Source organism: Athalia rosae, chromosome 2, assembly GCF_917208135.1.
Source record: "Athalia rosae chromosome 2, iyAthRosa1.1, whole genome shotgun sequence".
Taxonomy (NCBI): domain Eukaryota; kingdom Metazoa; phylum Arthropoda; class Insecta; order Hymenoptera; family Athaliidae; genus Athalia; species Athalia rosae.
In genome coordinates this window covers 38,829-66,429 of record NC_064027.1, presented here as the reverse complement: position 1 = coordinate 66,429, position 27,601 = coordinate 38,829, and the positions used below count along the sequence as shown (strand labels likewise).

Here is a 27,601-nt window from a genome sequence, read left to right as displayed (position 1 = left end):
CATGCGACATACGTATAACTTTTCGTGATAGAACGCATCGTTCATTTTTTTTTTTTTTTTATTCCCATTTTTATGAACTTTTTATTACTATTATTATTATTAAGTAAAAAAATCGATGAAACATGATCGTCAGGTACAAATATGGTACACAGACGAAAACATCGATATGGCATAATGTGTATTTATGTATGTGATACTTCAAATGTGAATTCAATTATCGAATGGAAATACAAAAGTATATGCGAACAATAGAATAATTATTTTCAATTACACATCTAATATAACGAATCCATTGTACGTACATAATATTCATGATTATATTTGAAAGATATTCTTTGATGAACCAAAATTATATAAACTAAATTAAAAACTATATGTATATTCAATGTAATATAATATATGCAAGAACTAACTTTGATTGTTAGTTCGTACTCGATGTGTTTGGTAACTGGTATAAATATAAGACTAGTGTTAATAAATTAGTTACGTACACGGATGACGACAAAAAATGAATGAAAATATAAGTAAACAAATCGATACAAATAATAATAATGAAAACGACGACGACCACGATAATGATTATAGCAACAACAACGCCAATAATAATGAGATAAAGGTAATAAAGACTCACGGATAACTTAATAAAATGAATTGGTGCATAATGAATTACTATGTGTGATTGTGGTATACTATGTGTTACATTGTAAATACTAATGCTTACATTTATACCTCGTTCTGCTAATCTACATACTATCGTGCACGATGTGTATACTACAATCGCGTTTGAATACTTTTACCTACTGTAACTAGATGAACGCACGTTCAAACGGGCAGAGTCTAAATACGTCAAAGCAGCACGGATACCATCGACGTGAAATTAATTTCGTATACCCCTCAATTATTTATCATAATTATTAATTTTCGTGAGTAGTTTCAATCATACGCTTAACATTCATACGATCGTGATATTTCCAATAATTGTACAGCAATGATAAAATGATGGCATAATATAATCCACATTATTCTAGATGGACGTTCTTACACTTCAAACCCGATACTGGCACATGAGATAGTAAATAATGAAATAACAATTACCGACAGTATTTAGAAAAATTAAATACGAAGACCGTTGAACATAATCGTTTTCTGTCAAACTCCCGTACATTATTCCCTATTCAACTAATTTTGGATATCTCTTTCAAACTTCGGTGATAAATGGAACACAATTGCCACTTAGTTATCAATTTCTATAACCGAAACAGAATTGGTTTGCCGCTCTTCTTCGATTGAAGATGCGGGCCGCACTGTAAATCCGCTGAAATTACTCTTGACTAAGCTGAGAAGATTATCTTGTTCCGTACGTTTGTGGAGCGGTTTTTCCTCTTTTTCTTTTTCTTCCGCAGGTGTATTTTTACCCTCAACATTTCTATTACGAGCATTCTGATTTATCAATTGCTCCAGCTTCGATGGACGTTCTGTGTTGATTTCTCGTATCTCATTGATCTCAACGGGAACTCCGTGCTTGTTAACCGAAGGCTTGTAAGTTTTGACCTTGGAATGCCCCTGGATGATTAGGTACATTGGTCCTCTGATGGGCTTGGACGGCTGCTTGTAATGCGAGAATATTGGATCCGTCGTCAGGCTTGAAACCATTGTCGAAATTGTACTTCTCGGCGTAGTTGTCGTGGTCGAGTTGACTGTCAATGGACGAGCCGGCGCAATATTCATTTCGTTGTTTAAAATGTGCGCCACTGGAGACCCGTTCTTGATGTAATCTGTGACCAGGCCCAAACTTGAGGTAACGCTTTCTTTAACAGGTCTTGCTATCGGAGCCTGCGGTGGCAGCAAAAACGGCATCTGTGGAATCTCTTCACCCGTGTTTTGAATGTCATGCATCTGGTAAGTATTTTCGCTGACAATTTCGACACGCGGTGTTGTCATGCTTTCCACGGGGTGAGGAATCGGATAAATCGGTGGGAGGTGCTGAATAAAAGGTCCCAACTGACCGTTGAACATCTGCTGCGATGGCATTGCACCAGAAACTTCTAAAGGGGGTTGCCCGCCATGGTTAATCGACATCTGTGTCATCATAATCTGCCCAGGATGTGAACTGAAATGACTTGGTGACGGCTGAGCTTTCAGGAGTGGTGTGAAAATTGGACGTGAATTATGAATTTCATTATTCGAATTCACTGGATTCAGTTTGTTCATCTGGTTCACATGGTTGATCTGATTTCTTTTGTTCATTTGATTGGCCTGGGATGTCAAAAGTTGGGGTGGGTTGGTCACGAAATTTGAAGTGGAAATTGGGTTCGAAATTTGTATAGTCTGTTCAATAGCTGAGGTTATTATGTTAGCGTTGTCATCACGAGTTGCGTTTGTTCTTTCGGTCATCGCGTCGCCGGTAGTAACGTTAAGTTTGTCCATGTAGTTGGTGGGCATTATAAGAGCAACTGATTCTTTGTTCAAATTTTTTTCGTTCTTCAAGTCAGGACTGGAAGATCCGGTGTTGGCGACTACGATGTGCATCTCCGATTTCGAGGAACTCGCCGAAGTAGATGGTCGGCCGACAACGACGTCGCCGGAGTCACTTTCGTCGGTCGAGAACATCGAGGATTGGACTATGTTACCAGGCGAAACAGGCGCAGGGCCGATAAAGTTTTTTTTCGACGATAACTCTTGTTTACCAACAACTACCTCCTCATTATCTCCACTAACGCCGTCGACTATAATGTTCGCATTCTGTCCAATTATAACTTCGTGGCTAGAAGAAGCAGACGTATGATGATCACCTGTGTCAGAAAGTTCTTGTCCGTTGAACAACGTATGCCGAGTGACCTGATTGGGTTCGAATGAGGTAAAACTAAAAGAGGATGATGAAGATGGATCTTCGTTCTCGAGCCACCCTCCGGATATCGTCTGCGTCGAGTGATAAACCAGATTCGACTTTTCGAAGGTGACCGAAGGCGTCGTAACCGGCTGAAATTTCTGTTTTGTCAATTGAGCAGGTGGTGTAAAAACATTGTTTACACCTTCGATTTGTGAAATCTGATTTTTGGCCGGCGGTGGTATCGGCGATGACAGCGGAGTTCTCGGTGGGGGATGTTGCTGAGAAAATAATGAAACCCTGGGGGGATTGTTGTACCGTTGACGTTCATTTTGTAATGGTCCTTCTTCGGTCTGCGTACTGAAGTGCTGATTTTGTTCCGAATAGCTATGTTTCCCCTTCTGCGAGGTGTAACTCAGTTGAGCACCATCCTTTGGTTTAGGTACAACAGAAGGTGGCAGCATCATCGTATAAGGTTTTTGTTTCTGATTATAAAACTGACTTGGATAATAGCTGGCAGGTATATTCTGAATCCTATTGTGATTTTTAGAGTCAACTAGACCACTCCTGAAGTTAGTATTACGCATTATTTTCGGAAGTTCAGCTCCTGTACTCCCCGTAAAATCACTACGATGCAGGATATGTTGATTTCTGATCTGTTCTTGGTTTTTGTTGAATTTTGGGCCGTCGATAAATTTCAGAAATTGCTCGGGTATCTTGGGGCTCGTTTTCTTCGCAGTAACGCCTAGAACCAAAATATCCCTCTTCACCGACGGTTCTGTAGTATGAGAGTCCAGCCAGTACTGAACTCTGTCTAGAACAGGAGGTACGTAGTCAAATGTTGGGTCATTTTTTAATGGATCACCTCGTCCTAATGGTGTCCATTCGTCGTAGTCCATCCGTGGCGAAAATACCCGAGAACGGCTCTCGATTACACCTGTAAAGAGAAGATTGACCATCATTTAGTATTCGTCGAAGAATCGATATTGATTGAAGTAGCGAAATCTCAGGATGTGAGGAATAATTTTTTTTTTTTAATTTCCTGGTGACGTAACTTTATCGAGCGACGGGGGGATGTCGGATTCTATCAGAACATTCTTTGGAAGCCGGAGAATGTTGGCAGACAAACACTGCCGCTGCTCAGGGTATATTACGTGCGTTAATTGTCCGATCGAAGTGAGGCGCCAATACTTTTCATTGTCAGTACGAGATTTTCTACAAATTCGTCCCAGTAGCAAATCAGTAAAGGTTGGTTGGGCATGTATGCTGAAGTGTGCTCTGCTTCAGCTACTCTCTCGTTTTACATAATTCATGTAACCTCACACACGTATTTGTGTCTACATCCATTTTCTGAATGCACTCGACTACTCATACGACCATCTCTGATGGTAGGTTACTCTATTTTTGTGGGTTACGTTCCTCAGCAGTGTAATTAGGATTAAGAGTACTCGATGAGACTACTAGAACGGGGTGGTGCCGATCATCCAGTTTATCATTTCAAATCAGCCGAACCTGATTGTATTTTACGCAAATGATTTTGAATCGTGATAAAAACGAAAAACTCTCGTCGAAAATTGTTTGAGTGCAGGAAAGAAGCACGGTTTCAAAAGTCGGTTCTGAATTCGAGGATTATATACATGGGTATTTCCAATTATATATCGAATATAATTATATATATGGGATTTCCAATTTCTGATCGAACGTTATCCAAATAGAAAGGAAAATTGTTCCTTCGTTAATCATACGAGGTTGTACAAACTAGTTAAACTTCGAAATGAGTCTTTGCGACGATTGACGTCTAACTTGGTCAGATTGAGAGATTCGATATCTACAAACTCACCCATGTGAATATTCCATCTGATTTGAGTTTGGTGACACAACAGCCAGCTGTAGCTACTCGCAGCTACTAGCCTGACGTCGCGTCACGAACGTCGTCAACTAAACTCCCAAGTTAGCACCGGACGTTTCGTTCCTTCTACCTACCACGGAAGGATTTTGAATTAAATTAAGTGAAACCTGGTGAACTGAAATTGGATCAGGTCGATGAACAGAATTTCATCGTAACCGATTGAACACGAAATTGCTTGGTTTCTCTCTAGAGAAAAAAAAGGTATAATGAAAAGAAATTTCTTTCAAATATCCGGATAGATCGTATAAATTAAACTACGCAATATACATCGGTGGAAATTTATCATCAAGCACTCGACACGATCATACCGTTTGAATATCGTGAAATATGTCACAGATACATTTTAGATTATCCGAGTGTGAAAGGTTTTTCAAGATTTACGATTATTATTTAAATAAATATTATAATGACTTCTACTGACTTTTGTGACCTGCAACTTATACTACAGCAGCGAACTAATATCCCATTTTTTTCTTCTCCTTTCACAGGTTTACAAACTATACCTACTAACTAACCACAACTAATCATACCCTGAACGGGTAATTATTGCAAAATCGACCGATAGCTATAGAGCACACCTAATAATTCATCTGCGAATTGAAAAAAGAAGCATCCGAGTAAAAGGCACGCAAAATCGAATTAAACTACAAGAAGAAGAATAAGAAAAGAAAAACAGTAAACTCGTGTATCTGATGACACAATAAGCTGTTGTTAATTACTTGGGCAGGTGAGTCGTTGAATCGCCTCAGCCCAAATGGACAGATATAAATACATGGTAAATCAATTGTCGATTCGTACACAAAAATATAGTTTCATTTCATGCACGGTATACAATCCCATCTCTATCTTTGTATGTAAGTGTGACATATTTCTATAGATATACCCTGAACAGGTGTGTAGGAAATTTGTGATTTCTAATGCATGATTTACCTCCATAGCCTACTTTACGACTATATCCGCGTATGTGTGAAGAAAAACACACACACGAACACGTACACGAAATGAAATAAATAAAAATAATTCCCAATTCCTCGAAACGCGCCCGATATAATATTGCTTACTGTTATTCGATATCGCGGTGCGTTAAAGAAGATGAGAAAAAGTTGGAAAAAAAGAGACTATGAGAAAAAAAAAGATAAAAAACAGGAAGAGTACTACGTCCCTGATGAGAGCCATTTGAATTTTAATTGACAGTTTTACATGTTAACGATCTCTCGGCTGCAGGACCGCGCAGAGCTCAGCTTCCCTGTCTAGAATTTATTCATTTTGTATATTATACCTGGTGGTTTGTCATTTGCCTTGAATAATATCATGCTAATTGTAAGTATAGTTTTCAACTGACTCTATCACTCCGCATGTCATACGCCGAACTTGGTTCACTAACACAGAGTTTGTAAATAGTTGAACTATTCCTGTTTCCTGTACTCGAAATTCACTCGTCAAATGCCTCCGCTCCTCCCTCTGGGCGTGAAACAAATCTGACCCTGTGTAATAAAATTGTGGGAAAAAGTACCTGAATAAGCTAAAATGGAAACAAAGTAGGAAAACAAAAAAACCGCTACGACATTTAGAAAGAAAGTGAATGAAGAATGAAATTTACCAAAATGAAGGATCGAGCAACGAATTTCAATTGGACAATCAATTAATCGATCGTAATAAAAATGACGTCGATGAAACGAAAATCGATGTTATGACTAACTGAAGAAATTGGTCAGACGGTAATTTGTTGTACGTACGAAAAATCAACAAGCGATTTACGGTCAAGGGATTGCGAACATGATCAAATAAAAACACCTGAAGTACGAAATCAAAATAATATCGATGATCGTTGACTTTTTACAGGGATATCCCCGCCCGGCAGACCGAACCGGATTCCCAGATCAACGTGGAAAAAATGCCGGAAAACTACGGAAACATAAAAATAAAAGAAACGCACGAACACGTGTTTAACGGTGAGATATCCTGTGAAGAGAAAAATTAAAACGTGCGTTGAAAATCGTGTATACTTTGAATCTTGATTATTCTCGATTAATAATTATGTTTCGTTGAACACGAGTGGATCGATTTTACGCGCTTATGTAGCTGCTTCTCGCGTAGTGATGGCAGGTCAGTGGGTCAGGTTCGTCGGGCACGTGAGTTGGTATAATATCTTCATACCGATATTGCGCCGTGTGTACGTAAAAGACGTGAACACCTTACGTACATAAGATAACATGGTATATACACGCACCATCCATATTACATACATTACACGAGCGCACACACCCATTTTCATGGGACAAGTATTAGACCGTGTATTATTATAGGATTACGTCCACGTGAAGACAATCCGAGAAGATGCTCGGCAAAATCTCACTTTTCAAATGAACCCGCGACCGTAACAGCCTTTTGACCCGAAATGCATAATTCGGTTTCACGCTGTGATAACTATACCATAGATATCTATGTATACAAGCTCGTTCAATCGGTGGGTGCGACAGGTGGAAAGAAAATCTTAATATCCGCCGCACCTTTTTTCATACTAATTTGTTTATTCAGAGATGGACTTGAAATGAAATTCATCGTAGCGCAGAATACTATAATTCCTCTGGAGATCGTAATACGATCGATTAAAATAGAAAAAGCAATGCAGCTCGACTCAACATGTAGTCTCAACGTTCGTTCTCACGCCCTGTAAAAATCATCCAAGTTACGCCAACTATCGTAGCTGTCTGCGTGAGAAATGATCTGAGATGTTTTTGTGGTTTCCAGACGTGGAGGCGATCACGGGTGTGAGAAATATAGGGATAATAATGCAGAGTAGGAAAACGCAACTGGGGGGGGGGGGGGGGGGGGAGTCAAAGCCAAACGAAAGAAGTAACAACAATATACCTAATAGGTGTACAACAGCGCACCGCGATCTCACATTTACTTCGTATTCGTATAACCGAGATTCGTACCTACATCTATCCTTGCGGACTGCTCTTGAACCTCTTTGACCTCCTGCGCTATAGCTGTGCTCGCCAACTTTTTAATTTTAAGCCTCACGGTGATCCTTTCCATCGTGGATTGTACGGTGATTCCGAAATGTACGCATATTACACACGCTGTACGGAGCATTGATTAATCACATCACATTACTTATCGTGACCCTCGTCAAAACTGACTCTGCTTAACGCGGCACCGCAAAGTTTTCGCCCTTTAATCACATGTATTATGTAGAATTATCATTGATTCAGCCTTAAATCGCGCAAGGTATAATATCCCGCCTTGAACGAAGCGTTATTCGCGTATCTACGCGATTTCAATACATTCGAAACGCAGATTATATCAGCATATGCCCATACAGTACGATATACATACTATGATATAACGATTTCGACCATTACATTTTTCATTCGTACATATTACAATGTCGCATGAACATTATTTTCACATTGCGGATCTAAGCATGAATTAAAATCTTGGAGTTGGTCGTTCTATTTTGTTTGTTCGTGCATTTGTTAATTTAGGATTTCTTCACGTATTACAAGTGTGTTTTTGTGGGCATGTTTCACAATTTACAGTTTCTTCTTCCTGTGTTACATTTTCTTCGTCTTCTACACCCCCTTCCAATGTTTCGGCATATTGACGTATGTTTAATAGCGCAGAGCTATCGAGATGATCTTCATCAGGATATATATAATAATAGCAAGAAGTATGTAAATAATTAGGGTAGAGCTTCGGCTGGGAGCTCATTCAATTCCTTATTTTACGAAGAATGAAAAAGACTGGAAGTGTTGTAGTCGTATGTTGAATAGTTTATAAGTTATTCGAATAAAAATGATGGAAAAATTCGAAGAAAATGTAGACTTGTTAGACGTAAGAAAATATGCAAAAATTGATAAAAAAAAAAGCAAAAATTTTTTGCATCAGCTAACGATTCATGACTGTTTTTGTTTAATTTTGTCATATTTGAAAAAAAAAAAAATCAACACAGAATTATATTTGTTTATAACAAGTTGTTCATCAGATAAACAAATAAGAAATGGACTAAAAGATTTTTTTTTCTTGGAAAATCAAAGTACAGTAGAAACCAAGATTTTCAAAACGAAAACGGTTCCTTGATTTTAATATTTGACGTAAAAAAAAAAATTCCTAATCAACAAATGCAATTTGCAGCATAAACAATTTTTTTTAAGAAACGATTCTTCGCTTAAAAATCATTGTTTTAATCAATGAATACATTAGCTAGAAAAAATTTTGAAATATCATGTAGACAATGCATTTGTTTATAACAATTTTTTGAACCACGTGAGTAAAAAATTAAAAACAAAATGTTTTCGTGTAGATATTGGTAATAACAATACGAAGTAATCGTAATATTTGAGAAAAAGAAATTTTTTGGTTGTTTTATATACGATTTGAATTTTTTCATGCCTTAGATTGTTGATAAAAAAGTGGAAAATCAAAATTTTTTAGTTTTCCCGACGGGGATCTCTTCTGAAGCCTTTCAATCATAGCTCCAGGCATTGAAAAAAAATCTCAGGTTCCTAGTTCAAGAATTATCTGGATTTGTATATTCAGTTGTGTCTCGTAAAAAAAACTTGATTAACAAAAAAATATCCGATTGAAAAATTGGGGAAAATTTTTTTTTCCAACGGATTATTGTTCATTCAAGTATCTAAAAGGTATGTCAATTTTTTGATTTCTTCATTTTTCATATTTGATGGGTGAAACTGATTTTTGTTGTTCAAGTTGCCGAATCGGTCGGCGCGCGCGGAACTCACTTCACCCGTTTCAGCCCTATTTTCGGCTCAAAATTAAAATTATAAATAATGGCGGTGGAGTCTCAGGAGGTGGGACTCATTCGTAGGAAATTTCCCGTTCTTTAAGACCCTTTTTTCGATTTCCGATATCTGCAATAGTTTTTGAGATATTTACAAAAAACTAAACTTCCGTTTTTTTTTTTCACTAAATTGTTCATAACTTTTGCAATTTGTTGTTTCGCCATTTGAGATTTTTGAAAAAGTTTCTAGGCGTCATTCCGAATCGAATGACACCTGGATCATAATTTTCGGAGCAGGTGAACAGAAATTCGTAAAAATGGTACATGTTGACCAGACTGTATCCCAGTTTCCGGATAGTGCGCGGATAGTCACCGTCCAATTAGTACGTCCAGTTCATAAGATTAAGAAGATCATTTTTTTTCTCTTTGTAATTTCTGTTTTAATTAATAATTAATCTATGATAAAATGAATAGTAATTTTTTTTTGCTCAATTTTATGTTTTTATTTTAAATGACAGATATTTTATTTTATAAATTGATTTGTATATAGTAAGAACGAGAAGTAGTTCATTTACATAGACCTACACGTATGTGAAAGAATATAATAGTTATATAAATATGGGTATAAGTACCCTAGTATGAGGGAAGGCGAGGCAAAATTGAGATACTCCAAAAGTTTGGAAAATTTTTTTTTTTAAATGATCGAAAATCTCACCATAATAAGTCATTCAGCCAAATATTGCTTAGATAAAAGTCCTGAGATAACGGAGGTACAGGGATGCAAAGTTGTCGAATTCAATTGCATTTGTTTTACATAAGTAATACAAAAATGGTTACATTAACCTGTGGGCTGCCGGGGGATGTTGGGCACTTTATTTCTCTTAAAAAAACCTCGTAATTTAATCTGGTTTCCGACATTCAACCTCGATATGCAGTACCAATATCAGGAAGCGTCTTAGATGAGAATTTCCGGCGGCGAACGATCGGGAAAATTTCTAATCTCTTTAAATTCCAAGTAAATGCTTCTATAGGGGTTTTGGAGGATTAGAAATACGATAACGTTGATAGATTTTGTATAACCTTTCAAAAATCACCCTTTTCTTCTCGAAAAACTATATGTCCCCCTTTCACTTTTTTCGAATCTCAAGTTCTGAGTACCCACAATATTACTATCGATATGTGATGAATTTTTTTTGACAACCCGTGGGACTTTTTTCGTCGTGATCAGCTATACCTCCAGAACGCAGACACGAAAGATTTGTTGCAATTTGAAAATGATTGCATAACCGACTGGAGAGCGTTTTATACCAGATTTACCGGCTACTGAAAAGTGGAAGAAAAATTAAATAAAAGTGAGTCATAGAAAAAACGTGAAAAAAGTTCACAAACGCATTTGAATTCAAGAAAACACGCGTTCCGTACCTCGGTTATCCTGCAACTTTTATTTGAAGAATATTTGGCGACCTGACTTAGTTTGGTGCGATTAATATGCTGTTAAAATAAATGCCTCACTTTGGGATACACCCTGTATAGGTACACAAACCTCAGTCATAACTGGCGTAGTTAGACACTACGCGATATGATTTAGGTTGGCGCAAAATATCCCCAGTGAAATTTACGTACGATGGATGTAGTGTCTAACTGTTTCAGTTATGATCACGCCAAGCTTACATACATTGTGTACGTACAACTATGATAAATGGTGAAAGAGTTCTTTAGGAACGCGGTATTTCGAATACCACCGTTGCGATTGTAAGGAAAACGAAAATTATGGCAGTGTATGGAAACACATCCGATTAATTAGTAAGGAACATCAAGTTTGTACAGCTTGAAGACACTGAAAATCTGATCCGTCCGCTCCTCTCGTCGTGTAAATATCTTGCCTTCGTTAGAGATCGGCATAAACTGCACCAGTGAAATGAATACCTTTTCTTAATTTGGCTAGCGACAAAGTATAAAGCCTCGGGTATCTAATGAGCTGCTTCCGTATCTATTGAGACTTTGACGACGGACAAAAATAAGTTTGACAAAAGTTGGGGAACATTCGCCAATTGTACATAATCTGTTGTATCTGGCCACCGCTGGCGGACCGCGAATCGACGCATATCATCTGCTGTAATCCCTTTAGCATTACAATACTGCAGTGGAAATTGAGGAGCTGCTACTGCTGACATCGATGCTTTGAAAATACCACTAACAATACAATGACATGCAACTCCATGGCTATAGGTATACTACCGTTAAATTCGAATACTCAGATTTCTAGTTGAAAATGACCTTACCGGTTTTGTTTTCAACGACTTCTGTCTCCTCGATCTGACCGTTAACACGGCAGCCCAGCACCATCAATGTTCCAAGAAAGACCAGAGTCCCCATTGAATGCGCCCTTCGATTTAGCATCGCCTGCAAGTCAAAAAATGGGATAATCAAAAGGAGGTTATTCCAGGAGGTTTTCTTAATTGGTATCTTTTTTTGAGATTGACTCGTTTGAACTATCTGGTTGAAAACATGTGGTACGTTCAGAAAATAAGCGTGAAGCGATCGTAATAAAATTATATGATATGGTGACGTCTGTACGCATTATGAATTTGTTGGTGGAGAGTGACGGTTAAAGGTCATCGCAGGAGCGCGATCGCGTAGAGATGGTTGGGGGGAGGGGTGTAAATGGTAGGGCCTCGGGTGGGACCTTGATTTGATGTTAGTATAAGGCTAATTGATCCGTATGATGCAATTATGGTGGATAATACAATGAGTACCGTTGTACCAAAACGCATAATCGGATGTGGATATCGTTATTGTTTGCCTCTGGGAAATAATACTATGTGTATACGTATGTAAGTATGTGTATACGCATGTAAGTTTGTACATACATCTGACTAAAGGTATGGCGAGCAACGTTATACCTGCAGAGTAGCGGCATACGATAAGTTGGTCGATCGAGGGAAAAGAATCAAAGGTTAATTCATGCCCGAACACCGCTGATTCTGGAGAGTATATGCCTATATGTATAACACCCGAACCACCCAGGACGCGTTCACGAGGCAAGGTGATAATCATAAAAACTAAGGCCTTGACTTGGCTTGATTTCGCCACCAGTAAAGTAGACCTTGGAGGTTCAGCGACCTGTTTTACAGCTTTACCACATCTACGAAGCAATCTACCTAATCAGGGGTATGCGACATTTCTGATCTCCAGCCTCTTACCCGAACTCTTGAAAATCGAATTCAAATTTCTCAAAACAAAAAGTAAACAAAGGGATGCGAGAAGAAACAATAGAGATATTACACGGACAGTGATTAATAAAAATCTGCCGAACTGATATTTCATCGGATTCAAGCATCTCAATTTATTCTATAATACCATTCGTATTGATGTTAACTCGATCCGAGACGCTCGTTCACCTCGAAGAATGAGCTGGCGACCGTTCCCATGAATACCCACCACATGCGTCTCGCTACTACAGGTACAATACCATACACATTATCTATGTATATATACTATTATGAGGCTGACGAGTTTGTCAGGTTCTTTGGTGGAACGCGCTAATCTCAGGAATTACAGGTCCGAATTGAAAAAATCTTTTTGTACTGGATAATCCATTTATCAAAGAAGGTTATCGGCTATACCTATAACATCACGCTTTGACCAATAGGAGCGGAGCATCAATGGAAAATATTGCAAAAACGGGAAAAATGATTCCTTTCGAGAGCTTCCTTTGCGTGCGCTGCTTAAACGGTTTAAGTTACGCAAAAATCACGTATGACGGTGTTGTTTCCCTCTAAAAGTTTTAGAACAAAGTCCACGACGGCATACCTATGTCTATCTTTAAAGGTTGACTCGCTATAACCTTTTTCACTTCTTATTGTTAGTAGGTTTTTTCCTCAAATCAACGCGGGTGAAACCGCGGAGCACAGCTAGTATACCTATATGCATAATGATACGACGCTGATGGTAGTAAAGTATGCGCGTGGGCCCGCCACTTGTAGCATTATTTCTTTTTTTACAGTGATTCGAGATCTGATCTCTCTCCACTTTCGCGCTCCAAGTGACCATTAGATTCAGAAACCACAACGCAAACTCGATCCTCTTTTCGCTCAATCCGAATCCAATCAAAAATTGCCATCCAGCTATTGGACTAATACAAGAATTCGTATAATCGTATACGTTCGTACGCATCACATTCCGGGCTAGTTATTGTCTTCTACAATATGATTGATTGGGTAAGAACCTTTAGAGACGGTCTGGCATCGGTGCCATTGCTTTTATTTTTTTGGTGGATCATCTTCTTCATAACCCAAAGTCGAATATCCTTCCAGATCAAAATCTTCCTCGTGAATTTGATTACCTACTTCCAAAATTGACGTCAGGTCCTACAGTTTTTTGATATTCACAGCTTCAGCTATTGACGAAAAATCCGTACGTTGGAGCCTCAATTTGAGCGTTCTATCAATAAGAAGTCTAAAAGGTCAAAACGAATCACAAAAAAAGATCCCGAGATTACAAAAGTAGCATAAGCTACACCGTGATGCAATATAATTTTGCACGCGAATGAATGTAATGAAATCAAAATAACCAATACCGAACGAAAAAACAAACCGGGCAAAGGAGATGCGAGCATTGATGATGACCTCGGTTCTCATGAAAGGCAATTGCGAGTGATTTGTATTAAAGTTGCCTCCGAATGTCGAAACGTCGTTCGAAAACTCCGACATTTTTTTATATTATTATACAACCACGGCGCGTCAGTGTTTCCGTTGTGGATGACTCTACAATCAGCTACCGCGATCAGCAGTTTCCGATATTAGATCTGCCAACAAAATTTATGATTGAAGTGTCTGGGCTAATCGGGCGTCGACCCGCTTAACCAGCACATGTCGACGACGAACAATAGGGATGTACTTTCCTCAAGCCGGTGTTCCACGATAGAGTTGACTACCGTCCACGATCCACCATCCAAAGACTTTTCCTACGGGAAGGCAAATTAGTTGAAGGAGGAAGAGGACTGGGAGGTGAAAAACGAGATTGTAAGATAGCGAAAAATGTATAAAAAGAGAGGTCAACACATCGAAACGAAATGACATGAACTATCGAGAGGGAAGCCTAGAGCTCTTCTCAACACAGAACTTCGGGGAGTAGCGGTGGGAGAGGAACGTGGAGGGAGAACGGCCAGCAAGAGTGAAGGCTGAGATGATGCCAACGACCACTATGCGAGCCGTTGGTCCTGGTTTCAGATCATGATGGTGATGGTATAAGGTGATGATAATGATGGAGCCGGCGTTCCAGCGGTTAGCCGCGATCGGTCGTCGAGTACGGTGAAAGTATGACCGTACCGGGTATATAAATTCGTATGTTCGTGAACTTCTATCCATGTATAGCATCATGCATCGTAAAATGGATCAAGGTTCCGGTAAGGGTTGAATATTCCAAATCGTCGCAAAATTACTCTCAGCAATTACAAGAGTGAGAATGAAAAATTCAAATGCATATATCCATAGCATCATTTTGTGCACACATAAGGTCCGTATGACCGGCGAAAGTCGAGAAGCTTCCGATAAGGTTGAAACAATAATTGACGAGAAATCCAGATTCCAAACTGCACTGTCAGACGGTATTTATATTTTAGCATTGGTTAGGATCCACACCATAAAGTACCGGACCCCGAATGGAGGTTGATATACAGGGTGAATCCCTTAACTCTGTCAACCCGTCACGGGTATGGTGGGGCTGCCCAGACAAGCATCTTGAGGTAATACACTTATGGTCGGAAACTCCTCCTAACGGCTGTGGAGGGCTTTGAAGTTTTTTTTCTTAATTTTTTTTTAAATTCATTTTTTTTAAATTCATTTTTTTTTTTTTTTTTTTTTTTTTTTTTTTTTTTTTTTTTTTTTTTTTTTTTTTTTTTTATGTCACCCAGTTTCCCTCAGGTGACGATGAACTGCACGGAAAACTCGCCTGTCGGGAAAAGGTCGGTTTGGGAACCGTTCACGATACCACCGTTGCGCAGCAAGTGAATTCGAATCATTGGCGCCGTACGCATAATGCACATCTATTAGCTCGACCCAAGTAAGGCGGTTCATAATTACTCGATTGTACCGATGAGACACTAAGAAGTACGTTGTTTAGCGCAGAATAAACCATTATGTTCGAATCCGAGCACAAGTACGAGCAACCAACCAAAAAAAAAAACAAAAAAAAAAAACAAAAAAAAATAATCTTCGAAGCCCTCCGCAGCCGTTAGGAGGAGTTTCTAACCATAAGTGTATTACCTCAAAATGCTCGTCTGGGCAGCCCCAACATACCCGTGACGAGTTGACAGAGTTAAAGGATTTACCCTGTATGTGACATGTCAGCTTACAATTAGTCGGTCAATTAGTTTTACAAAAATCGATCGAGTGTTCAGTTTCAATTGCTTGCGAGAAGTATCTGTATGATCCCAAGCATCTTGTGAATAATACGATTAAAATAAAAAACACAACAGAAAAAATGTAAAGATGACACCATGAACGTCATGTGTCAAATGGTATAATGTGGCGTCGAATTGATATCCTCAAGTCGGTTGCCGTGGAAACTTTCCATCCCTCTATATATCAGTTTCTTTTCCCTCAATGTTCTGTTTTTCTCCCGTTGGTGCGTAGGCGTGAGAAGGGCCTCCTTGCGTATGGGATGATGTCGAAGATACAGCAGCGGCATCGACAAAGCGTTTCTTCCAAGTTGTACGGCTCGATAGCCCCCGGGTCGGTTGCGTCTCGAGTTCATCGTGGCAGGTTGGTTAGCTGGTAAGCTGGTTCGATGGTTGGATGTTGGCTGGCGATTGCGGCTGGGAACTGGAGAAAAACGGTGCCTCAAGCGGGGTCTACCGTTACCACGCACGCGCCTTTTTGTGGTGTGGGCAGCTACAGTGTAATATGCATGCGCGAGTTTTGAATAAAACCACACATCCAATTGCAAACTTATGAAAAGAAGGCCATGAATGCACAGCCTTAAATTTCAGTCCTTCAACTTTTTGTCTCTGGTGAAGGATCGATCGCAACATTGACAGAAGTTGCAACGATTGAGTTTGCGCGTGCGACCGGTGTTCATGCGGTCAGAAATTTTCCGATTCTTCTTGAAAAATCATTCGCATCATGAAATTATCAAGAGATATTTCACAATTATACTTTTGATCTTGTAACTACGAAGGGATAAGTTTGCACATAGTGTACAAGGTTCTACCCCGTAAACTGTGCCTATACCGCAGTAAAAGGAGTAGACCCAGGAGCATCAATACCGGTAATTCGTGTGACGGGAATTTGCCATGTTTTGCAACGGTAGATTTACGCAATACGACCGTTCATGGCGACTTCAAGACTACGAAGAAGAGGTTTTTCAAATTTCCGAAGGGACCTACCTGGATATTTCTAAAAAAAACTGCGGTAATATCACATGCTGGGACGTGCGAAGTTGCTCAATGCCGGGACTCTCGAAAGACGATGTTCGAAGTTCGCGCCCGGAAATACCATTCCCAAATATGACGGCCTCGCTTCCAGGTCACAAATCTTGCCATCAAAAAAATCAGAGAAGCCGCCAGTATTGAAGAGACTTGTTCTCACTCTTGTACTCCTTATACTGTGCGTTAAAGGTTGTGAGCAAAAGTGTGCAGGTAAAAGTAAAACTCGCTACTCTCTAGTGACCTGGGAGTCGACGGATGCATGAAATCATACCTAAGAATTTCTCAAGAATGCTGTGATCAAAGTCGAACATTTTTGAGGTGGACAGATTGTTTTAATATTTTTTCCAATTTTTTCCAATTTTCTTTCCAAAATTAGTCGACAAATAACGTTTCGAAGATAAAAATCTTTGTAATCGCAAAAAAATGATAGGAAATAGATATGAATAAGAAAAAAATCCGTCCACTGTTTTTTACAAGCGAAACATGTTCATAGTACTAGCTCTCTCAAAAGAATGAAAGAAATCAAACATTTGATATTGATATTTCGCAGGTTGTTCGAACGACGAGCAGAAAGAATATTAGGAATCAGGAAAAACAAGGAACAAAATATCAGAAACTTTGATAAAAACCTTTAGGAACATAAAGCCGCGCGCCATGAAAAGTGTATATGAAAAGTGTATGTATGAATACATAGGTAGGTATATTATACCTGGGTACAGTGTAATTGATATTGATCGAGAACCTACGTCAACAATTATCACTTTAACGCTGAATATTACCATGCACAAGGTTTCTTGGAACCAAAAAACTCTCAAAATTAGTGAACACGAAGATGTATTCGTTCTCTACTTGATTACAAATATCTATGATACCGGCATATTTTCCTTGAGTCATGGGAATGAAGAAACGTATTACCCATAGATACAGGTTAAAAATGATTGTATTCCCGACCATTTACATTTCAATTGTAATTGATGATGCTTTGGAGGGTCTCATAATGAATTGTCTTGTATTCATGCGAACAAGGCGAACCAATCCTCCTCCTCGTTCACTCAGTATACGAACAGAGAGCTTTGGCGAGACAGCGTGGCTCCAGAGCTGTCCAGATACAACGTGGGGTTCGTTGTCGTTGTGCGTCCCGTTTCATAGCATTGCATTGCATCGGATCGAATCGGATCGAATCGGATCGAATCGGATCGGATCGGATCGGATCGGATCGGATCGGATCGGATCGGATCGGATCGGATCGGATCGAATCGGATCGAATCGAATCGAATGGAATCGTCGTGCGTCGCAGTCGGTAGTTTCACTTTGTTTTCCTTTCCGCTCGCGACACCATCTGTCTTCCGAGACTACTTTGATTGACCTGCTATGCTATTAATCGAATGGTCGGGAATTTGATATCGTGATTCGCCAGAATGAACTTGAACTCGGCTTCGCCTCGGCCAACAATTACATGTGATCCGAGACATTTCTTACTTTACTGCCCTAGGTGTGTTATATACTATTGATTTATCCATATCATTGATTGTATGTTAAAATCAGCCGATAAGTTATCAGTTTATACACAGATTTATCCATCTAAGATATCGTCTTAGAGCATTATAAATTATTGTCAAGTAGATACAAGGCCAGAAAAATTGAAAATTTTCTCTTATCTTTAAATTACCGAAAAAAAATGATAGGGTACGTTTTCTCGTCGGAATTAAGAAATCAAATTGTCGGGGTAATTGTTTCCCCGTGATTAAAAAGCATTTAAGCAGTGATCGTAAGAACTCAAAAAAATCGCCCTTTCAAGGACCGCTCTAATGAATATATTCATAAAACCTTGTATCGGTTCAATCGAAATACCAGAACACGTTATAAGAGATCTAAGAAATGTCCTTGGAGAATCACCCGCAACTTTCGTGATACGTGCACCGAAAAACCGGCATACTTATTTTCAGTATATTTGCATTCTAATGCGTTCCCCTAATACAATCACTTGAAATCAATGAAATTCCAGAGGAAAGCGTACTAAATATTAGACCAATCGATAATTTGAAGAAAAAAAAACAATCGTTACGTTCCTCTCAAATGAAATCTTCAAAACAGATGTTGCAGAAAAGCTTACATTGACCCATAGATTCTTACGATAGCAAGCCAATAAGGATCACACCCTTCTGGTTCTCAGCCTTTGTACACTTCCAATTAGCTGTACTGTTAATCGGTATGATGATGTGTATAGCGGTACAGGCTGAAGCGACCTGAAAATCGAGTGCACAATCTTATCTGGTTTCTATCTGACTAACCTTGTTCAACTCAATCTAACCCCAAATAACCACAACTGAACGTGCCCAAAGGAACCAAAACTTCTTGCTTCGACTCGCTCAGAATCTTGTGGAGGACCACCGGTAGACCACAGGTGCACGTGCTAATGATTTCGAAAACCAATTGTAAGCCGAACGCTTCAACGAACTGCCGTTGCTGTTGCGATCCACGACTCGTTATTCTCTTTTGTGATAAAAAAAAAGCAACATACTTGAGACGTCCACGTACACAGGTATTGTAACGATTTAAACGCCCAAAAGCGTGATGCTTTCTAGCTGACGCATAAAACGCAGAATTGGAACAGATATCGTCGGGGTGGTGCTGCGCAGCTACCGCGAGAAGCGGAACGCGCGCCTTTTATTCCCGTATCGCAGTGCGGAACTCATCGTTTCGTAATATACAACGCTATAAACTACCTATGATATCGAAACAGGCAAGTCTCCAAGGGGTAGCTGATCGGAATTTCGGAAGGGGTGGATAAATGTTCTCTCTCTTCATCACTAGCCGAAAGTACAGACCTGCTGGCCGCATCCCGCTCCGGGAACAGCGGCTTTTGCGGATGAAGAAACATAGCATGAATGAAAAGAACATTTCGAAATATGGTGCACATGGTACCAAAAAAAAGAGCGAAATTACCGCATCTGTGGCTTCAAAACTGCAAAACTTCAGAAGAAACGGTGCAAACGTCAAATTCAGGATGACAGTTCAAAGTTTCAAGCTTTAAATCCCAATTTTTTTCATTGCAATCCGTTCACTTTCAACGAAGTTATATACTCATTCGAAGATGGGTCTTTCTCACGACAAAATTCGAGTGGTCCCCTAATTGTTGTGCGCAGTGTATATTCCACGTGACGTTCAATATGACGCAAAAGATTTGAAGATTTTGAAGATTCAGAACTCGTAGACAATTTCTAAACGTGAAATTTCCAGGAAGAATAATTAAATTTGAAAAAATTTGAAAAAATATTTGAAAATAATTCAATAATAATTCAGTAATAATAAGATATCGAAAAATACAAAGTTGTCGACATAAATGCGGCTTATGATCTGTATTTGAGGATCTAATTTTATCCTCATCACCAGTTCCAGTTCAATTTGCAACACCTTCGTTTCTATTTTACCGTGATTTTACGATTCTTCCAGCATGCATTCGCAATTATACGCGTATGTAAAAAGTGAATTATATTGAATCGCTTCCGTTCGTGCGCGTCACATAACACGATGAACAGGAGACCCCGCTGAGATCGAAGCGTTAGAAATTCCCAAAGACGAGTTTTCATTCGAATGATTTGCCGATCGATCTGACATTTCAACCGGGACCAACTTCTGCCGCTGATGCTGACGCTGCGGCCAATTCTGCAGTTTTCGTAAAATGAAGTGAGCTTATTGACCATTTGAGTTGAAAAACGTTATCGGGTGGCACGCTTCTTCGCCTCTTTCTCGAAAAATCTCAACTTCACATACACCGAGAGACACACGAGTACGAAGTATATCGCACTCGTTCGTGTTCATTCGCAGACTTCATTTATTGTTAGAGAAACAATAATCCCGCATCGTGTAATTAAATTAGGTTGAGAAATTTAGGAATCCATTTTTCTGATCCGTGCGATTTCAAAACATTGATCAACGTGCAGTGATAGAAAATAAATAATACTCATCTCATTATCAGCCATAATCGCAACGACAACAGCTGAAATCAAATGAAACGAAACGGATACCGTGTACACCAAGGTGTACACAAGATACCGTAGTATGGATAGTATAGGTTGTGACATGACCGGTTTTTACGGAGCGAGCGTCGGCATCTACCCTTCGTATGAGTAATAATTTAACTATATCACCGCGGAATACACGTATACCTGACGCTCGCTAAATTAGCGAGCCTGCATATATATATATGTATAAACTTCGAACGTGCTGAGATTCAACTATACATTGTATGTACGTGTGCGTACTTATAAATTATAATACATACACATCCATGCCCAACTAGCATACACCTATACTTATACATATTCGTATACCATACTATATATGTACACAGGTATAACATGTGGAAAGTGGCCACTTCATACGCCGTGTACGTTAAGTTAACGCTTATCAGGCGTACAAAGTGGCCTGTTTCCACGAATTGTCCCGGTATGTTGTACTTGTAGGTCTTTTTTGTTAACTTTTTAATTTACTTATTTATTTATTTATTTTTTTTTGGTTTCACCGGTTTGAAAGTGAAGCAAAATATAAGGGGCGAGTTTCTACGTCTTTCTTACGGATGAAATGACTCAATTAATTATCAAAAACTTAACCTTTCCGTAATTCTTATCCAGCTGCGGACATGAATGATAATAATAAAAGTCAACGTATACCTACGGTCGTTATACGGTAGACGTTACATAGTTGGCGCTTAAATCTAACAATAAGATTGAATTTGACAACTGTGTGCCGACGTTGGGAGTTAATCTCACTAAACGAACGCCGCGCGCGCCCGTGTCACACTTGTCGACACATGCAGCACAAAAATATCGATCTATGTCGATACTACACTCTGAAAGTAGCATCCCGCAATTCGAATATAAATAATGCTCGTCGCACCCAAGGAGCCGATCAATTTTCAGACCGATAAATCTGGGCGCGACCGGAACTACTCTGTAACTCGATGGGAAAGAGTGCCTTTCAGCCCGAACTCTTCCCCATTTGAAAAGCACATGAATTTTTGGAATAAAAAATCAAAATCTTTCTCAAACTCATTATTCATTGGAAAAATCTATCACTCGATCATTTTACAATTTCATGGTGTATGAATATGTTTGAATTTTTGCATCCGTCTAAATGATATTTCACAATCACGACGGCCGACACCTTGCTGAACCACATAATTTTCTTTATCTATTAACCACATAATTCTATTATCGTTTCACGATGATTTCTAACAATTTTTACCACATTGAATCAATGAAAAGTAGAATATTATATTTCACAGAATCCACGTGCGGCGTACGTATCGATTTCTCTAGTTTTCTTTCCCGTATCGCTCAACATACATACCTATACACATGTATGTATGGGGCATTTCACATCAAACCAACGGGCTTGACCCCCTAGGATTTTGTTGTCCAATGGATTGCTTGTTTTATTCCGATCAGAAATCATACTTCTAATTTTTCGAAATTCGTCCGCCGTTTTGTAAGGTCGCCGGCGACCTCCAATATTTTTGCCATGAACGTCGACATTTTCAAAATCGCTGAATTTTTCGTATGAAATCCAGAAGTCAAAATCACATCGTAATGTCATGATTTGAAAATGGGGTGAGAACGATCAACTTTTTCTTTAATTTCTGATTTTGAAGAAAAATTGTTTAATCGAATGTTTAATTTATTTCAAACGGCTATTTCTTCTGGTAAAAAATGAAATGAAACGCACTGAATTGCATACGCAAGATTCTTGACATCGCTCGTCCACACATAAAGAGCTCTTTTGCAGTTGTAATTTCCCTGTTTACATTATGTATTTTATTGAAGATTCCCGTTGATTGAGTTTTTATTATTTTCTTCGAGTTGATCATAGTTGCCTTCGTTTCACTTTTGAACTAAAAGTAGAATCGAACTTTAACAAGACGGAGTTTTTTTTAATTTTATTTATTCCGCCACCACCACCGTCTGAAATATATCAAGTTTTGTTTTTTTTTCAAAATCAAAAATTGAAAAACACATACGCATCATATGTAGGAGAATGCGAGGCAAAACGGGGTCCTTAAGTAAACTATGAAAAAGGAAAAAAAAACAAACGAATTCCAATCCAGAATGATGTTCGAAGTCTTTTTCTATTAATTTAAGAAATCTTTACAAAATTTTTGGGGTACCCCATTTCGCCCCACGTTCCCTTATATATTTAGCATCATCATCCCCTTTTCGGATCATGACAAAAAAAAAGAAAAAATTGCTTGGGTTGGGTAATAAAATTGACAAAAAATTCGAAAAACTTCTTTCGTGGGATAGAAAAAAAAATAAAAATACAAATCAGCAAGATAAAAAGGGGTCGGGTTTAAATGTGGTCGACTTTACATTGACTACCCCATATGAATATTGCAGTACTGCGGTTAAGGTTTCTTCATATCACAGCATGAACTGAGCATATTATCCATAAGAAATAATCTATGTAGCAATGAACTACTTGCGCAGGTTGCCAATCCAAATTGGAGGGCCCAAGTGCATATTGATGAATACAATATGACATGGAAGCGCGTCGAAAAATTGGAGAGAAATAGTGAATTAAAGAAAAGTGGAACCTCGAGCTTTACCCCCTACCAAACAATAGCTCACGTGGTGCTTCGGCTTCCAACTCCATGAATGAATTTTTTCACAATCAGATGTATATTACACGTGTACCTATGTACCTGTATAACATATGATACATAACGCGTACCTAGCCTAACGTTTGCATACACACGAGTCATTCTTGCTACTTTACCATGCGTACATTCTAGCTTTCTTCTTTTATGTTTAACATAAGTTCGATTGTGTGGTGACATGCTCATGATGCGGTGTATATCTTACTCCCGATTTGCATGGATGAGATTTATAATATTTTTGAAAACCGAAGAAATAAAAAAGACAGAAGGTATATTGACATGAGCAACGGGTGAAATCAATTACTACTCGTCGCATAGACCCATACTTCGTATACGTCAGAAGAATCGCGCACTGTCAGATTTTACGAACCAAGTTCATCGTTTTTTGTTATAAAGATTTGATTGTTTAATAAAATCTATTAGTATTTGGTAGAAAAGAAAATAAATTTCTGATAAAAGAGACCCAAAAATCATTTGTTTGATATTTTTAACTTTTATATTTATGTATTTGTGAATTACGTATGGAGTAAATGAGCAAAAAAATAGTTTAAAATCTCAGATTAACAGAATTCAATTGATTATACCAAAGATAACAATATAAATATAAAGTATGATTTTTTTTCGCAATTTTATTGGAAAATATTTGAAATTTTTGATTGATGTTACTTTTGATCGCAGGTATCTTTTAAACGGTTGATCGGAGTAACTTTGACCTTCACACGTTTTTTGTAGAGCGTGAAATTTCCTATAAAACTTCTCACTGGGATGTTGCGGAAACAAGCCATTCCGAAGTAATGAAAATGCAAAAATGAAAAAAAAATTTTCCTGTGTTAATCAAATAGGAAAACTACAAATGGATCGAGGCAAACCTCAACATCAATATTAAGGGCTCTAATGGGGGTCAAAATTCTTGTTTTTAAATGTATTTTCAACTTTTCGACACCACCGAGAAAAAAAAAAAATTTTTTTTTTTCGAAACACCCTACTACATATGTATGCGTACGTACGGAGATCAGTCGGCAGTGTTCGAATTTTATTCACCTTCCGCGCCATCATTCGCGAATTCTTCGGTATAATCATTGAAACTTTGGTTTCGGTTTCTAAACCGCGAGAATGATACGAGTGTAACCGTAAGCCTTAAAGATTATAATATACGCAGTGTTGATATTAAAGGTATTTTACTTACGCCAGACTTTCAAGAGTTTTGCGTGACGTTGATACGCTCCGACGTATTCTGCAGAAAGGACTCGTAAATCCCTCTTCTTCCGTTCTCCGTCTTCTCTTTCACGATCTAAGCGTTTGAAGGTAATAACTCTTCATGCACGTTCATTTTGTCACGTTTATACGGGTCGCACTCATCGTGAATCAATTGTCGCAATAAAACCAAGGTCATCGATGCACGTAAATATAATTAAATTCATCAACAAAAGAAAATACAAATACAATGAAATCAGGCAATAATCAAATATCGCAGTACAATACATGGACCATATTGTGGCGATGCGTTCCCCACCGGAAGAAATTAAAAAATTTGTCGCACGTAACAAAATCACGCAGTAGTTATGAGTTATAATCATCGACGTTCACCTGCTTGTTTATCTTCCAATTCTTTTTACGATTGTTTGCTTGCTCTGACTTTGATGTGTATGTTGTGTCGTCTCATCGATCACGGCGTTCCTTTTCTTTTCCCTCTGTTTTGTTAGAATATACCATCCACGGATGTACCGATGCGACGAGACCGGTTAAGAAAAGCGCGTGCCGCTTGTAGCGCGGATGGGAACTGACTGAGTGACTGTCCGAGGCCTGTGGGTGATTGCCGCCGTGACGCAGTGTCCCGGCCACGACGTCTGAACGCTATCACGACTAGCGCGACTCTTCGTACAAGAATCGGATCTACCTGCCCATATCTACCTATTCGTATTCGATGTACCATAAAAAATTGTCGTCATCCTCGTAAATATTTGTGATGATATTACTGTTATAAAATGATCGAGAGAGACGCAGATAAACGATATGAATATTTGCCCTCAATTATGCAGAACAATCGTTGATTATTAAATCGCCGATAGACTCCTGCAGCATGAGAGGATCATCGCGTGTGGGTTGTACTTTTTTGAACCTTTTGCGGCTGCCACTCGCAATCGGCCGGGATGCGCGGTATAACGCTTTGTCCGTGTGTACGTACAATGTTCCGTAATCCCGTATACGGGCGGTAATTGCCGGTCCCGACTCCTTGAGTAAGGATTCGCATGAAGAATTGCCCTTTAAATTACAGTTCCATATTTATCGGGTGAATTTACCGACTTTCTCGTACACGATGATCGACCGATAGCAAGTGGCGTGATTACAGAAATTATTTTCCCGCGTTACTCGTGGAACGTAGTTAAAAAAGCATCGATCATATTTAATACAACTTATACTACGTGCAGATAACGCGCGCGTGAACACGAATAGCTTCAACGTATCGTGATAAGCCATTACAAGCGCTGCATTGCAGAGCTGATGGTTCTTCGCCGGTAGTAGAATCGCGTGTAAGTATTCACGTAAGGGTGGTCCCAAACAGGGGTGTTTTCGAATTTGGATGCTCCCAAGAGCTTAAACGCTTCCAAATGAATTAACAAAAATTTCCTGCAAAATCTGACCTCTTGATATCAACTCTAGCCCGTGTTGCCACTGAAATTCCTTATGAAATAATATAGGAAAAACATTATCTGTTCTTTGAAATTTTAAGAGTCGTTGACAAATATATAAAAAATTATTGACAAACATATTTTTATAGAAAATTCAACGCTCTTATGTTTCAAATGTGATTCTAATGATAACATTAGTCAACAGTGGTTTTGTTGCCCTTGATGTAACATCGATTTCGGATATATTTATGCTCACAAGTCATAAATCCATCAATGATTTTGAAAGATTTGCTCTGGTTTCGTCTTCAAATCTTTATTTTCATTTCACACTACAAAAATCGGAGAATACGAAAAAAAAAATACCAATTTTTTTTTCGAAAAATTAGCATACATCGAAGTAAATGGAAAGAAAAATGTCGGAACCCCATGTTATACTTCAATGAAACGCCTTTTATGTCTAGAATCATTGAGATCGTGACTAGAATAATGGACTGGTTATGTTTCTAGTCATGATCTCAATTATTTTAAACATAAAAGGCGTTTCACTGAAGTATAATATGGGGTTGCGACATGTTTTTTTCTACTTACTGCGATGTATGTATACTAATTTTTCGAAAAAAAAATTGACACAGATATATCTGTTATTTTTTTGTCATATTCTCCGACTTTTATGGTATAAAGTGAAGATAAAGATGAGGAAAAAAAACCAGAGCAAATGTTCCAAAATCATTGATGGTTTCATGAATTGTGAGCATAAATATTTTCGAAATCAATGTTACATCAGAGGCAACAAAACCACTGTTGACCAGTATAATATCATTAGTGACAAGCCGTTTACTGTTTGAAATATAAGATACGCGAAAGTCATAAAAACTAGAGCACATTCCGTACTCTCATGAATATATTCGTAAACTGTATACTTGGATACACAGAAATTCGCCGAGATACCTAGGGCAACAAGAAAAAAAAATTTATTTTGTACAGCTATGTAGTTTTATACATTGAAGTTTGACCTCGAATTCAACTTCCGAACCAGTAGATTTAGCGAAGAATCATACCTGAGCTTTTTTGTAGAGGATTAAATTTTCTATAAAGATGTATGTATATTTTCATCATTTTTTTATATGTTTGACAACGACTTATGAAATTTCAAAAAATAAAAAGTACTTTTCCCATCTAATTTCCATGAGAAATTTCAGTGGCAATGCGAACAATCTTAGAGTTGATATTAAGATCTCAGATTTTTAGAAGATTTTTTTTTTCATTTATTTGGAATCGTTCAAGTCCCTGCAGCATCAAAATTGGAAAACACCTCTGTTAAGGACCTACCTAAAGTACGTACGTACATACATAGTACATACTTGCATGCGAACATTTATTCGCGTACTCCTACATTTTTCTTTG

General features: G+C 38.5%; 1 protein-coding gene across 4 annotated transcripts; it reads right to left on the bottom strand.

The window, feature by feature from the left end:
- Nucleotides 1-40: 40 nt before the first annotated feature.
- On the bottom strand, nt 41-26,618 carry LOC105691529 (flocculation protein FLO11). Of its 4 annotated transcripts, XM_020855516.2 has the most exons (4): nt 24,754-26,618; nt 11,766-11,886; nt 3,693-3,764; nt 41-3,572 (listed from the first exon to the last, which is right to left on the bottom strand). In XM_020855516.2, exons 2-4 carry the CDS (start codon nt 11,881-11,883, stop codon nt 1,234-1,236), a joined length of 2,529 nt encoding a protein of 842 aa, XP_020711175.2. In that variant the 5' UTR covers nt 11,884-11,886; nt 24,754-26,618; the 3' UTR covers nt 41-1,233. The 4 variants fall into 4 exon arrangements, with proteins under 4 accessions (XP_020711175.2, XP_012265482.2, XP_048506872.1 ...); XM_012410059.3 differs by having other exon boundaries at nt 41-3,764; nt 24,754-26,615; XM_048650915.1 differs by lacking the exons at nt 11,766-11,886; nt 24,754-26,618 and adding an exon at nt 4,668-4,795.
- Nucleotides 26,619-27,601: the final 983 nt, after the last annotated feature.

Excerpts from the sequence above, each read along its gene's own strand:
- LOC105691529 (XM_012410059.3), bottom strand. The coding sequence starts at position 11,883 with ATGCTAAATCGAAGGGCGCATTCAATGGGGACTCTGGTCTTTCTTGGA. Across the intron at positions 3,765-11,765 it reads AGTCGTTGAAAACAAAACCG|GTGTAATCGAGAGCCGTTCT; the intron begins GTAAGGTCATTT and ends TTCTCTTTACAG.